Raw genomic sequence first — 15,068 nt, 5'->3', positions numbered from 1 at the left:
AGAAAATGTTAAAACAATGGTAAAATTTTAAAAAAAACATAGCAGTGCAAGGCTTAAGTGCAATTTAGGAGTAAAATGAGGAGGAGTAAAATGTGTGAATGAAACAATTTGAAACTGAAATTAAAGGAATGCCTTTTGATAAAAATTAGTCTTCAAAAGTGAGACTTTTCAGTTATGATAATAATGATTCCCTAGCTTTTATTCTTGTTTTCCTTAACATTTTTCCATAGCTTTTTAAAAATAATTTTCTAAATCTACTAATTTTCTTGGAATTTGTGGAACATTTCTTGCCAAGTTGCCCATTGCCTTTTTTCCATGTTTTAAAAGAAACCATACCATTTAGTGTCTGCGATGAGCAGGGAGATGCTGTGGATCAATAGGCGGCAGGATTGGGTAAAGATTACTTAGAATAATTAAAAAATGTTTACTTCTGACTCTTGGAACAGTCAACAGGCCAACCCCTGATGTCCTGAGGGCCCCTGATGTCCTAAAGGGCCCCTGATATCCTGAGGGCCCCTTATGTCCTGTGAGTCACTGATTTATATGCAGCCAGTGTAAGAATTTTACATATGCGCATATGATCTGCATTCACACTTTGGTCAAATGACTCTGCAGTAGAAACGGGTTTTTATTGCATCCGCCTCGATCGGAGGTTGAATGCGGTAATTTCAGCTCCTGAACTGGTGAGATGCAATGACGCAGCGTCACTAATTACTGTCTGCGTCCTCCAAAACGACGCTAGGACTTTGTCAAAGAGAGAGATAAATAAAGTGAAGAAACCATGAAATGTTTTCAAAGACTTCTGTGTCTGCTGCTTTCTACTATTTACCTGTTCTCCTGCCCACAAACAAGACAAGTCACACACACACACACACACACACACACACACATTGTAGTGATCCACAGATACAACAAGGAAGTTACAGTTAGCAGAAAGAGAGTGCAGCTGCAGGCATCAGCTGTTTCTGTGTGCCTCTCGTTGCTGATTTGGACGCCTTGATAAATTAAAACTACAGTATATTTAGCACTCTGCTTGTTGTAGTTGTTTGTGTTTGGCTAATAAATGTTTTCAGTAACCCAATGCCTTTTTGGGGATGCTACAAGAGTAGATTAAATCATTTTTATTATGAGAAAAATTGACCACCCCCTTGGAATTTCTAACAGTGCCCTCGGTCATTTTATCCTGGCGCCGTGCCGAGCCCGACAAGTCAGTTTTTTGAAAAGGGGAACATTTCTGAACAAATGCACAGTATTCCATTACTCTATCAATAACTGAATTTGGATTTTAGCGTAAAATTCAAACTGACGTTCCCTGTAAGTGATTTACATGTAGTCAAATGATTCAGAGGTACAGTAGTGCACTTTGTGTTGTCAGTGTTATTCTATAGTCTGAAGTCAGGTGATAAACTTAACAGAGCAGCAAACGACAGCAAACAAAGATGTATGCAGCTCTTCTGCTCATCATGGCAGGCAAGTGCTTTACAAATGTTTGTTTTCTTTTGTTACAGCAGGATATACTGTAGATATATTTGTGGTTACAAAACCAACACGTGCTATCGCACAGTTGATAATCTGTTTAACTGGACAAAAAAAGTTTTATATTATAATTTTTGAGCAAAATAAAATTGTTCTTGAATTTTGGTTTCTAGACAATAAAAAAGGGAAAGTTCACAGATTTTTGTCCTCAAACAAAAGTCAGGTTGTTTCAACAGTAGATGCATGTATGCATATTTGAATGTTGAACAGGAGGAATGATAACAACAAGCAAGAACTGTTTCAGTGTACGTAGGGGCATGTGAGCATTGTTTTCAGACTTAATGTACTATGTAAGTGTACTGACAGTATCAGTGGAAGTACTGACAGTAGATAGTTAATATTAAAGCAAAACTGTTAGAACAGATTGCAACTATTGCAGCTTCTTCATTTGGAGCCAGATTTAATAACTTTATACACAATGAGCCAGATTAGTCCGGATGGGGGGGGGGGGATAAAAATTAAGTGGTTTAATGTAGAATAAATGCATTTTATATATATTTCAGATGTTTTTTAAAGAGTGGCTAAAACTCCCCCAAATCATCCTTTTTTCAGTTGAAAAACCATATATATGGGATTGCTGATTGGTTGTAGTCTTGACATTTGCGTGCAGTATTGACGTTGTGTTTAAATATGCAAAGTGACTGCCCTCTAAAGGTTGAAACCTGCTACTGTGATTGAATTTTCTACTCAGTTCTAGTCTAGTATGGTTAAGTATAATCACTCTTTAAGGTAAAATTATAAAATAAAGTGCAGTCAAATACTACAGTGCTGCAGTGTAAAATGTAAAATAGCCTACAAAATAGCATAAAATAGAAATACTCAAAATTATACTCATGTGCAGTACCTGAGTACTTTGTCACTCCAGCGCTGATTTAAAACACAGACAACAAGAGGTCTGAATAGACTGAAATGTGATTTTACAAAAGATCAAAAAGTCATCGGTAACATAAATCTGATCACTGTGCATGTGTGTCTCTACAGGGCTGTGTGCTGTCTCATCGCAGGCTAAACAGTTCCACTTTGTTTATGATCACAAGAACATGACTGAAGCACGAAAATACTGCAGAGAGAAGTACACAGACCTGGTCACTATTGCCGACAGGAAGGACGTGGAAACACTGAACAACATGGCAGATTTAAGCAAAATGAGATACCCAGACGGAGCCTACCATGTGAGTTCACTTTTCTCTGTCCTCTGTTTCACTATTTCCATTTCAGCTCCGTGAACGTGATATCCCAAAACCATCCCTGATTCAAACTGTGGTCAAAGGTCAAGGTCAATGTGACCTTGTGTCTGTCTCATTCTCCTAAATGCAGAGCTGAGAGAGGTTTTTTTTTTGGCACAAACAGCCTCTTGGACTCAGGGATGACCTTATTAGATTTTAGTAGTTAATAGACCGAAGGTGGATGGAGAATTCTTTTCACAAATTTTACTGTATATTACTTTACAATAAATTTTACTGATTTTTTCCCATTCTGCCATTATTGAAATGTTTTTATCATCTCCTCCATCTTCTGTTTTGTCCGTATCTGTAGGCTCTCTCAAAACTTGCAAAAATATTTCAAAATATTGACAAACTGTCCATTTCCACATGTAGCATTAAGCATAAATGAGCCTTTAGAGTGGTCACCAATATCAGCTGGCGGGTCCTCCCCTGCTGCGACATGCGTGACATCGTGGTTCAAAACAAAACGTAATTCCTTAAAATGTTAAAAAAATGGAAAACGTCTTTTCAAATTATCTATCTCAGGTCAAAGTCATCTCAAATCTGTGTTAGACTCGAGTTAAGTCATGTGACCTGAGTCCCCCACCTCTGCTTTCAGCTGGCCTGGATCGGGCTCTACAAAGATGTGTACCGCTGGAGGTGGTCTCTGTCAGACTCAAGTTACTACAGACACGGGGAGGCGGAGTTCACACGATGGCAGCATGGACGACCGATCAAAAAAGGGCTTGATCAAGGCTGCACATGGATGGATCATGTCGGCGAGTGGGTCGACGTCAGCTGTTGGAATCACAACAAGCCAGTCTGCTTATACGTCACAGGTGAGGACGTTAACGAGTAAGGTTTCCTCTCGGTGCTTCTCTTCGCCTCCTTCGCTGGGAAGGCAGACGCAAACACTGCTGACCAAGTCACCTTTCAGCCCCTCTGCCTCTCCCCCTCGTCTCTTTATTTTCTCCACTTCTTACTTCTTCTTTCCCTCTATTTTCCTCCTTGATTCAGTCCATTGAAGCTCCTGTCATTTATGCACAAGACCTGCCAGTTTCATTTTGAAAATGAACAAAACCGGATTTAAACCTGAGGGTATTGCAAAATTATACCTGGGCCTGGGCACAGAATCAGAGCTCCAGTCTACACAGCACTTCACTGTGGTCTATTTTCAGGGTCCAAAGTGAAATTTGTCTACGTCAACACCTCCATGACATGGACTGAGGCTCATAGCTACTGCAGAGATAAGTACACAGACCTGGCCAGTGTGAGAAACCTGACAGAGAACCGGCAGGTACAGGAGCTGATACCTGCAGGAGAAAGTGCCTGGATCGGCCTTTTCGGCGACACCTGGAAGTGGTCAGATGGAAGTAGCTCCACATTTAGGTACTGGGGAAAAGCAGAACCCAACGACTCTGCTGAGGAAGAGGAATGTGTGGTTGCTTACTTTGGCTCCAGTGGACGATGGGAGGACTGGCCCTGTGACGGCGAGAGAGCGTTCATTTGCTACAGTCAGCGTGAGTCGATTCAGCAGTGTTCACATTCAGGTTTACTGCAGCGTCAAATGATTATATAACAGAAACAATACAAAACATAAAGTTCTCAACAGTTAATTTTAACCGTCATGGTGCTGATCATATTATTTCCGATTTTTCATATTTTCATTTTTTCATATTCATGGAAGTGTTTGGAAAGTTAGTCAGTTTGTGTCGATTTAAGCTGAAAATATGTAACAGATGGAGGATGTAAGAACCACATTTTGCCCGTTTTTGGTCAAACTGATGACACTGAAATTTTTCCACAGCTGAACCACCAAACCTGACTACGAACAAGCAAGTGTTCAGACTGAGGCTGAGCAAACAGGACTCCTCTCTGGACCTGAATGACCCTGCTGTGGCCCAGAGCCTCTTGAAGCAGGTAAATCACGTTTTATAAGTTAAATCTTTATCAATGCCCAGATAGGAAATTCACACTTATCAGTGCAAGAGACGTTAGATAGAAAGCTATTCACTAGCCCAGTCCCAAAAAAGTTGGGACAGAATGCAATATTTAGAAGTCCTTGACCTTTTTTAAAAAAAAAAAAACAGTACAAATACAAGATACTTAATGATCAAACTGATAAACGTTTCTTTTTTTTGTAAAAGTACGCTTACTCTGAATGATGATGCCTGCAACACCTTCCAAAAAAGGTTTACACAGGGCAACAACAGACTGGGAAAGTGGAGGGAAAAACACAAACAGCTGTTGGAAGACTCCACAGGTTAACAGTTTAACTGGTGACCGAATATCATTGCAGGGGATGAAACGGCCGTCCTGGCGCGTGATTCGCCAAACGTTCCTTTAACACATAGTTAATGCCATGAGCCAATCACATATCGTGCAGCTACAGCCATCCTGCTCATAGACCTCCACAGACGAGAATTTGATTTTTCTGTCTTTTTATTTAAATTTATGCAGTTCTACTATAAAAACTGGTCAAACGATGTGGATGGTAGTGGTCTGCACGCACTTGAAAATTAAGCCCGCGCCCATGAACTGCTCATGATGTAGAGGCTCGACCCAAAAATAAACGTGACTGTGATGCAACATTTGAAGCCTGCCCTCGAGTCTAATCCCGAATATCAGAAATAATGCTGAAAGACACACACACGGACACACACACTGCAGGAGCAACGGCTAAACAGGCTTATTTCGTTTTGTCCCAGTCTTTTTGCTATCACATTTTAAATCCTTTCAATGCTGACAATGCACGTTGCATCGCTTTCTGATTTCCCAAACTACAGGGTGGGCTAAGGGTCATAATTAGGGAATGTGTGCGCGTTATTATCGGGTCAAAACAATTAGTGGTATTAAAATGAATTTGCATTAATGTGTTATTGGCATGTTAACTTTGACAGCCCTGAAAAACAAAAAAAAAATGTTAAGTAGAGCTTCAGATGAGGAGAAAATGAAAAAGCGTGCAGAATGTAATCTGTGTGTGTGAGCGATGATGTTGAGGAGTTTTGTGTCTCAGATCAAACAGAAGCTGAAGGACCAGGGGCTGAGTGACGACGTCAGACTGAGCTGGAGGAAGCAGCCGGGTGGAAAAATCTTCCACAAGGAGGAGAAGAAGAAGAAGAAGACCACGAAGGACGAGCTTTAAGCTTCAGCTGTCTGTTTTCAGCAGAGAAAAGTCCCTCGACAGTCCTCATGTAACGGGTCAGAGCAGAGCTGCAACATTTAGCGGATTCATTGATTAGTCACCGCTTGTTTGAATTTATCCTCATAGTCATTTTGCGTGCAACAATTCGAAATATTTGCTGCCCTCAGCTTCTCCCAAAAAATAAATAAAATGCCATTTGCAAGTGTGCATTTTTATTTTTAAATAATAATAATAACTGTTTTTTATATAGCACCTTGAAAACAGAGTTAACAAAGCGCTTTGACAAACAAAATAAAGCAGAAATGGGAAACACAGACAGCGTCACAACAATGAGAAACCAAACAGTCTCACTGAGCACTGAACACAAAGCCAAAAATAATACAAGAAAAAGACCAAAAACAACAGAAACAATAAAAGCAATCAAACAACAAATGAAAGGGAATAAGATTAATAAAACACAAATAACAGAGGAAATAAATAAAAATTTAAAAAAGAAATAAAAAGATGACATTATATAAAAGTAAGTCTATAAAAATGGGTTTTAAGAAGTCATTTAAAAGAAATCACTGATTCTGCCAGCCTTATTATTATTATTATTATTTCATACACAAAGGCTGTTCAAAATATAAAGCACAGGCAAATGTTGTCTGTGTAGCCTGCTCAGTTATGCAAACTAATAAGAGCCCTGATGATGTATTATCCTGATATGCAAATAATTTTTATTCTACCGTAGTATTGCGTCAAACGTGCAGTTAATGTTTAACGTAATAAGTCATATCATCGGCTGCACATCTGAAGTCACTGACAGAGCAGAAGAGGCGACAGACGAGGATGGAAAAGGTTCTTCTGAGCATCGTCGCTCTGTCAGGCAAGTGTTTTATACATTTTTTAAAAAATGATTAATGTTTGATATCATGTACTGTTTTATCTCCGTGGCATCACTTTTTTGTAAAATGATTTTCCTCCTTTGATGTACAGTCCGACTTTAATGTAGAATAATTATTTCCATCAGAAAGTAATGTCGCCTAAATCCAGTGCTGGAAAATATCTTTGCACATTTACTGCGCTTAATATAATTCTGAGGTACTTGTACTTTTCTTGATTGTTTTGATTTTCTGCCACTTCATACTTCTCTACATGTCAGAGGTAAATATGATTTATTTACCACATTTATTTGAAAACTTCCTTTTGTTTGTAGATTCAGATTAAAACATGACCAGAACTGAAATGTAATGAAATACATTTAGTGTTTGAATCTCATGCCACTTTCTACTTTAACTCCACCACAGTTGTGACGCAAATATTGAACTTTTTACTACGCTACTTTTACTTGAAAACTCTTGCACACAAATCATATGAAAATATATAAATGCAGCTAAAACTAGTCAATAGATTAGAAAATTTATTTCATTTTTCATGCAAAAATATTTCATGATTTCAGTTCATAAAATATGCTGCTTTTCATTTGAATAAATTCAAGTATTGTAATTAATGTAGTTTTTTCTGTGTTGAGTACTTTTAATATTTAGATACATTTTATTGATAGAATATGAGGTATTAGTACATTTACTTAGGCGAAGGACCTGAATACTGTCTCCACCACTGAATACAACATATAATCAAAAAAATAGATTATGATGTGTTATTAGAAATTACGATAAAACTTTTATTGATCCCAGAGGAGAAACTCACAGGCGAGCCAACAGTATATATATTTAAATGAGCTCCACATTTACACATTTAAATGCATTATTCTGCATTATGAGTGCGTTTACTTTTATTTCTTTTTTAAACATATTTTTAAGCCATTACTTTTTTACTTTTACTTAACCCTTAAACCTTGAACAACACCAGTTAGCCTTTCACAAGCGGTACATTAAAGCCTTCTTGAGAGAGAAATTATTCTGAGTTAATAATAATTACAGAATACAGAAAAAGCCTAAAAACTATATTTATAATTAATGTTGTAATTTTCTATTTTTTGTTTCTTTTTCCTTTTTTTTAAATCTTTTTTTCCCTTTTCCCTTCTTTTGTTAATTTCAGGTAATTTTTTATAACTTATAACTTGTAACAGCTTCCTGTGTTTTTGACAGAACTTAAGCCGATTTGCTCAATTTGTCTTTTTTTTTTTTTTTACTTCAACGCTGCCTAAATCTGTCTGTCTCTGCAGGGCTGTGTGCTGCCTCGTCACAGGCTGAACGTCAGTACCATTTTGTTTATGACCTGAAGAACTGGACTGAAGCACAAAGGTTCTGCAGAGAGAAATACACAGACCTGGCCACCGTCGACAACACAGAGGGCGTCGAAATCCTGAAAGTAATGGCAGATTTCAACATAATAGCCAACTCAGAATATGTGAGTTCACTTCTCTCTCCACTGTTCAGCTATTCCAATCAATCATCAAATCAATCAGACTTTATGTGTAAAGTTTGTTTTTCTCTTATCTTGACACGAGTGCTGTGGATGTTATGTAAAAATGCTGCCTTGAACAAAAGCTAGAGCCAAGTTTGGTTCTTTTTATCATAATCAAATGTTGTTCTCAGCAAGCCTGGATAGGACTGTACGACAACGGGGACAGCTGGAGGTGGTCACTGTCAGATACAAGCTTCTACGGACACGGAGAGACGGAGTTCAGACGATGGCGCAACGGAGAACCAAATAATTTCTACAGTCCAGAGTACTGCACCGAGATGGATGCCGGTGGCTACTGGAATGACTTCAATTGTAAGACCCAATTCAAAGCGGTCTGCTCAGATGTCACAGGTGAGAGTATTAACGAGTTAAAAACATCACAGTTTAGTCTCTTGACCTCTGACCTTCTCTGCTTCTCTTTGAGAAAATCCCGTCAAAGCGTTCTTTAGATACTGAATTTACAAGAATGACATGGACGTGAAGTCACTGTACCTTTGACCCTTAAAATCTAATCATTTCATCAGAGTCCAGGTGGATGTTTGTGCCAAAATTGATTTTAACAAAAAAAGCTGAAGCAGAAGCTGAAAGCTTTCTTAACATAGATCACATTTACTAGAATGAGACAGACACAAGGTCACAATGACCTTTGACCATCAGAACCTAATCAGTTCATTCTTGCATCCAAGTGGACGTTTGCGCCAAATCTGATGTAGTTTCCTCGAAGAGTTCTTGAGATATTGCGTTCACGAGAATAACGCCGGGTTAACGATGGATGTGGAAGCACCCCAAGAGCGCATTTCTCTGTGCCAGTCAGCAGTGATTCTCCCTCTCTGTTCCTGTCTAATCACCTGAGAGCTCTGTCCTTGTGTGACTGTCCCTGCTTGCTTGTGTGTCTCTGGCTGTGTGTCTTTCTCTGTGTATCTGCACACCTCTCTCCCTCTCTGTTTAGACACAACTGCATATTTTATCAATTATCATGATCAAATCATTCAGTCGCATCCAATATAGTGTTTATATTGTTTGTAATAGAATATTGATTGTGTTTTCCTGCCAGATTTGCTCGTGGCTCATGGAAAAAATAGGCAGCACGCCAAAACGATCATCTGTTCTCACTCTGAACTCCTCACATGGTGCCACTCTGTCAGGACCTTTCGCGTCTACCTGTGACATTTTAGGTATCCTTCTGCGTCAGCTGTTTACGCTCGAGGATGCCATTACGGTGATGTCAACAAATATACGTGATGGGAAGAAGCAGCCTGTTTCCGTGATGCGACAGCATGCAGAAAACAACACGGTCCTTGTGTTTACACAACAGCGCAGATTGTCACGATGGTTAGGTCAATGCAAAGAGGAAAATGGTAAGGTGTAGAGAAAAAAAACATGCACACATGTCCATATGGCAAGCGAACTCCAAACTCCCGCATGAAACTTGGATCTCCTGTACGAACCTCTACACTCCTGCATGAAAGCTGGTTGCTTGTGGGTCCTGTCGAACTCAACTTCCTGCCCAACCTCTAAGTGCACTCACACTCCTCATATTACGTGGTTAACGTCTTTAAGTGTTTCATGCACATGTGACCAGTTCCATCCTGCTGCTTTCTCATGTGCCGCTGCCCATGCCCGGTGTATGTCCGTGCCTCACGGTCGTCTGCCAGCGTACAGTAACAATGCCAGTTGTGTCCACCCGCGCTCTCATCTTTCGCCTCCTAGCTTACCTTCCAGGGTAAACTTAGTGTAAGACAGATGGATGGACATATTGGCTACAATAAAACATAATGTCTTTAAGCACAGCTGCCGCCAGCACAGAGGCGAAAAAAACCTCCCTATAAAATATCTATGTTGAATGTAATATTTACACAGCACCTCACTGTGGTCCTTTTTCAGGGTCTAATGTGACATTTGTCCTCATCGGCCGCTCTATGAACTGGACCGAGGCTCAGAGCTACTGCAGAAAGCACCACACAGACCTGGTCAGTGTGACGAACATCACAGACGTCCAGGAAGTACAAAAGCTGATCCGAGGAGAAAAAGTCTGGATCGATCTTTACAGAGACCCCTGGAGGTGGTCGGATGGGAGCGACTCCTCATTCAGGTTTTGGGCAGAAGGACGACCTAATAGCGACCATTTGATGAAGACCTGTGTAGCTGCAAGCTTCAACAACTTCGGACGCTGGGAGAGCTGGAGCTGCGATTTAAAGAGAGCATCCGTCTGCTACAGTGGTGAGCTATCATTCATTTATCCAGGGCAGTCTTTGGCAAAGGCAATACAGGTCACCTAGAGCGCCACACGCTGGAGAGGCGAAAATAACAAATGAACAGATAAAGAGAGAAATAATCATAAACTCAGCGCCCCTGTTGTTTCTCATCATTGACCTGCTGGTCCGCCTGCACCGTGAGACCTGACGGCGCTGCGGACTGAAAGACAAAGTCGGGGATGAGCTACTGATGCCGACTGATCTGCTCTGTTCTCATTCTCCGCCAGTGTCTCCAAATGTCCGTTTCTCTCTCATTCTCAGCTGGTGGCTCTGCTTGTGTCCACTCAACTCTCATTCTCCGTCTCCACCTGAGTCTAGGAATGTCTGCTCTGCTCTTATTCTCCGCGTCTGTCTCTGCTTGTGTCTGCGAATGACTGCTCTGCTCTCATTCTCCGCTGGTGTCTCCGCCGGTGTCATCTCCACCAATGTTGTCTTTGCCAGTGTTGTCTCCGCCAGTGTCTCCGCCAGTGTCGTCTCCGCCGGTGTTTCCGCATGTCCTTACCACTCTCATTCTCCGCGTCTGTCTCTGCCTGTGTCTGCGAATGACCGCTCTGATCTCAGTCTCTGCTGGTGTCTCATAATGTCCACTCTGTTTTCATTGTCCATCCGTGTTGTCTCCTCCAGTGTTGTCTCCCCCGGTGTCTCCGCCGGTGTCCATTCCACTCTCATTCTCCGCTGGTGTCTCCACCTGAGTCTCTGAATGTCTGCTCCGCTCTCATTCTCCGCTGGTGTCTCCGCTGGTGTCGTCTCCACCGATGTTGTCTCCTCCGGTAACTCCGAATTTTAGCCCTGCTCTTAATCGCCGCCAGTGTCCGGAGTCCGGTGTCCACTCTTATTCCCCGCCGGTGTCTCCACCGGTGTCTCCGCCAGTGTCTCTGCCAGTGTCTCTGCATGCCCTTACTGCTCTCATTCTCTGCGGGTGTCTCTGCCTGTGTCTCTGAATGTCTGCTCCGATCTCATTCTCCGCCAGTGTCTCCACCAGTGATGTCTCCGCCAGTGACTCCCTGTGTCCGCCCGCTCTCATTCTCCCCTGGTGTCTCCGTTGGTGTCCACTCCACTCTCTTTCTCCGCTGGTGTCTCCGCCTGTGTCTCCGAATGTGCACTCCGCTCTCTTTCTCCGCCGGTGTTGTCATCGGTGTACACTCCACTCTCATTGTCCGACAGGTGTCTCAGCAGGTGTTTGTCCCACACTGTCTGCTGCAGGTTCATGTCTTTGCTTGTGCAGTAATCAGTTAATGTCCTCTATAAGTGTCCAGATGAATCAGGTGACTTTATCAGAAGCTCCCAGCAGCTGCTGGAGAAGAAACTTCTAATCTGCATCTACACACAATTATTGTGGTCTCTGAGTAACTGCTGTCATTATTTTTGTTGTTGTAAAATACTGTAATCCCATGGCTCAATTAGCCAATATTATAATGAAATAAACAAATCAAAATGTTTTTAATGGTAATTGAAGTTTTATTAAACCCTCTTTTTTTCAGATTTAATTGCATTTAGTAATGCATCTATTCATTTAAGGAATTATTAAAAGTAAATATTTTTGAGTGATATATTTATATTTCTGTGCAAAGAGATCCTATAATATATTTAAATGTAACAAAAACTGTTGTATGTAGACACTTTTGATGAAAAAGAACAAAAATATATACTGGTACTGAAAATGTATCATTTCAAACAGTTCTATTTTTTACACTCAGATGCATTTATCTTAAGATAAATATAATTAATATGTCCTCTGAGTGTTATATCGGCATTTTAGTGCAAAGATGTCTAAAAATATTCCTTGATGGTAAAAACCCTCATGTCTCCCTCGTTCTTATGAGGGCCTAAAACTACAAGTGGGATCCAGTTTAAATGTAGTCAAATGACTTGTTTTAAAGTGACTAATAAAGTTTGTTTTTTTAAAGTGTCGCCTGTTTCAAAGAAAGTGATGCGAGCGAAAGTGCGGCTGGAGAAGAAGAAAGACTCGTCTCTGGACCTGAATGACCCTGCGGTGATGGAGGACCTCCTTAAGCAGGTCAGTCTTCTTTTATTTCATTTGACTGGATGAAGAACACTGTAAATATGACGTTTGCAACGTTATCTGTCAACTTTATTGAAACAAAAAAGCAGTAACAGGAACACGAGGCCGGGTTCAGGCTCGGGACGGCCTAACCCCAATCACAGACGACTTTAACCCCGAAGAAAACTCACTTTTGAGAGGTTATTGTCCCTAAAGGACACTCAGCTTGTTTGTATACGTTTCAAGGGTTTTAGAACATCTTTCTGGCTGTAGGACATTTCCAGGATTTTGGGACATTTCTACAATTTTAGGAAATTTCTAGGAAACAAAAGCATTCCTTGGATTTAAGGACATTTCTTGGACTTGAGAACATTTCTCAGACTTTAGGACATTTCTAGGATTTTAGGAGATTTTACAACATTTCTCATATTTCAGGACATTTCTAGGATTTAAAGACATTTGTCATATTTTAGGACATTTCAAGGACTTTAGGACATTTCACGACATTTCTTGGATTTTGGGACATTTTGCAGATTTTAGGATATTTTTATTTTTGTTTTTTTGTAGTTTCTCGTACATATTGTAGTACATTTCCAGGGTTTTGCACATGTCGAGGATTTAAGAAGTTTCTAAGACTTCAGGACATTTCTCGAATTTTAGGACACTAAAATATTCCCAGCGTCATTTAATCAATTAAATGGTTTGGGGGCAACCTATCGAGGGCCAGATTTTGGTCCGTAAGTTGAATACCATTTTCAAAGTGCATTAAAAAGAAAAAAAAAAGAGTTTCTTTGTCAAATAGGATTGTTTCAGGATAAATACCTGAAACAATCCGGCATACGTGCCTAAAAATAACTGCCCAAAGTGAAGTGAATGTTTTTGTGTCTCAGCTCAAACAGAAGCTGAAGGACCAGGGACTGAGTGAGGACATCCGACTGAGCTGGAGGACGCAGCCGGACGGAAAGGTCTTCCACAAGGAGGAGAAGAAGACAAAGAAGAAGAAGAACACCAAAAAGGACGAGTTTTAAGGCTCAGCTGTCTGTTTGCATCAGAGGAAAGTCTCTCTTCGGTGTCCTCGTGAAATGAGTCGGAATAAGGCTGCAAAACTTAGCTGATTAACCCCTTGGATACCGGGTCGACATCCGTTTTCTTGTGCTGCGTTCAGACGCTTTTTACAAAAGTATATTACGCTTTAAAAAACTCAGCAAACTGGTAGATTTATTATGAAAACATAGTGAGAAAAGGAAATAACCAAAATTCTGCTTTAAAAAAAGAGTGGAGAATGAAAATAAATTATTTTTAATTTTTCAATTACATTTAAAATTACATTCCAGGAAAAAATAATACATACATACATATATACATATACATACATATATATATATGTATATATATGCTTGTGTGTGTATGTATTTATATTCAGCACTTTTTTGTTTGTTTGTGGTTGGGTTTTTTGTGTACTAATTTTCAGGTGATTTTTTGTAACTTTTTCTTACTAGTTTTCTGGGTTTTGGGCCACTTCTTGTCAAGTAGCTTTTTGTCTTCCTTTGCTCAGGTTTCAAAATAAACTACAATAAAATGACATGGGTTGTCAAACATGCTCAGGAGGGGCAGAGGGAGGATCAGTCATGTAGCTCCTGCGGTTTAACGCTGTTTCTGTTTGGGTGCATTGATCAAAGCTGCAGTTTTAAAATGACTGCAGTATAAAATATGCAAAACGAACATTTCATGAAAGAGGGGGAAAGAGGGGAATTTATCCTTTTAGTCATTTTGCAAACAAAAAATGTGAAATACTTCCTTCTTTTAACTTCTCATATATGAAGATTTGATGTTTTTTTTGTGTCATATATGATCATGAACTGATGGCTTTTGTACTTTTAATCAATTAAAACAAGACTTTCAAATTCATCTGCTTGGATTGTGGCTTTTTCACTATAATCTAACAATTTATAGATTAGATGAGATATTTTAAGATAGAATAAAATAATATTTTACTGCAGAAAACTCAAATGGAAAAACACCTTTGAAGAGGGTGAGCACTAATATTCCATGTAATCTATAACATCTATTTTTTAATGGAAAAAATGTATGTTGTGTATAATGAATAACTAAATGAAGGCTATTTAAAGGAGTTACATAGAAAATAATTTCTATTGTAACAAATGATCTGTTTAATTGGGAAAAAAAGTGAAACATAATGGCAATTTCTCAAACTGAAATCTTAAGACGAGATTTGAAAATGGTAATAATGGAAATAAGAAAAGACAAATTGGACAATGGAAAAGATGAAATTATAAATGGAAAAAAGAAAAGAAAAAAAATTTAATCGCCAAATGATAAAGTGAAGATAAAATTAAATAAATAAATTGATAAATAAATAATGTGGGGCTTTTCTCTCTTGAAACTTTTAATAGAAATATTTCCATTTCTTCTCAGTTTCAGTCAACTTAAATTTTTAAGGCAGCCTGGACACTAACGTTTTACCAGCTTATCTTTGTCATATAACGTCATGA

The 15,068-nt window shown here is 39.5% G+C and overlaps 2 protein-coding genes across 3 annotated transcripts in view; both read left to right on the top strand.

Annotated features, from left to right (window-relative positions):
* Window positions 1-6,088, top strand: part of LOC148188633 (lymphocyte antigen 75-like) — a 50,823-nt gene extending 44,735 nt beyond the window's left edge. Inside the window, exons 3-7 of one of the 2 annotated variants that reach the window (XM_088081654.1) lie at window positions 2,518-2,708; window positions 3,361-3,580; window positions 3,920-4,261; window positions 4,549-4,661; window positions 5,758-6,088. In XM_088081654.1, the coding sequence (XP_087937780.1) occupies window positions 2,577-2,708; window positions 3,361-3,580; window positions 3,920-4,261; window positions 4,549-4,661; window positions 5,758-5,886 (936 nt within the window). In that variant the 5' untranslated portion in view covers window positions 2,518-2,576 and the 3' untranslated portion in view covers window positions 5,887-6,088. Of the gene's footprint in view, window positions 1-2,501; window positions 2,709-3,360; window positions 3,581-3,919; window positions 4,262-4,548; window positions 4,662-5,757 lie in introns of those variants that run through there. The other variant, XM_088081653.1, reaches the window with a different exon arrangement.
* Window positions 6,089-7,883: 1,795 nt separating this feature from the next.
* On the top strand, window positions 7,884-14,449 carry LOC148188632 (C-type mannose receptor 2-like). The gene is made up of 5 exons (XM_088081662.1): window positions 7,884-8,241; window positions 8,430-8,649; window positions 10,183-10,518; window positions 12,461-12,570; window positions 13,446-14,449. The coding sequence occupies exons 1-5, from the start codon at window positions 8,206-8,208 to the stop codon at window positions 13,581-13,583; spliced, it is 840 nt and encodes a 279-aa protein (XP_087937788.1). The 5' UTR covers window positions 7,884-8,205; the 3' UTR covers window positions 13,584-14,449.
* Window positions 14,450-15,068: the final 619 nt, after the last annotated feature.

This window comes from Plectropomus leopardus, chromosome 9 (genome assembly GCF_026936395.1).
Source record: "Plectropomus leopardus strain MGB_pleo_1.0 chromosome 9, ASM2693639v1, whole genome shotgun sequence".
NCBI lineage: Eukaryota > Metazoa > Chordata > Actinopteri > Perciformes > Serranidae > Plectropomus > Plectropomus leopardus.
The sequence above is the reverse complement of the archived record's forward strand: the minus strand, read 5'-3'. Positions and strand labels throughout refer to the sequence as shown.

Coding starts and splice junctions, on each gene's coding strand:
- LOC148188632 (XM_088081662.1), top strand. CDS start 8,206: ATGGCAGATTTCAACATAATAGCCAACTCAGAATAT. Junction 8,242..8,429: donor TAATAGCCAACTCAGAATAT/GTGAGTTCACTT, acceptor TGTTGTTCTCAG/CAAGCCTGGATAGGACTGTA. Junction 12,571..13,445: donor TGGAGGACCTCCTTAAGCAG/GTCAGTCTTCTT, acceptor TTTGTGTCTCAG/CTCAAACAGAAGCTGAAGGA.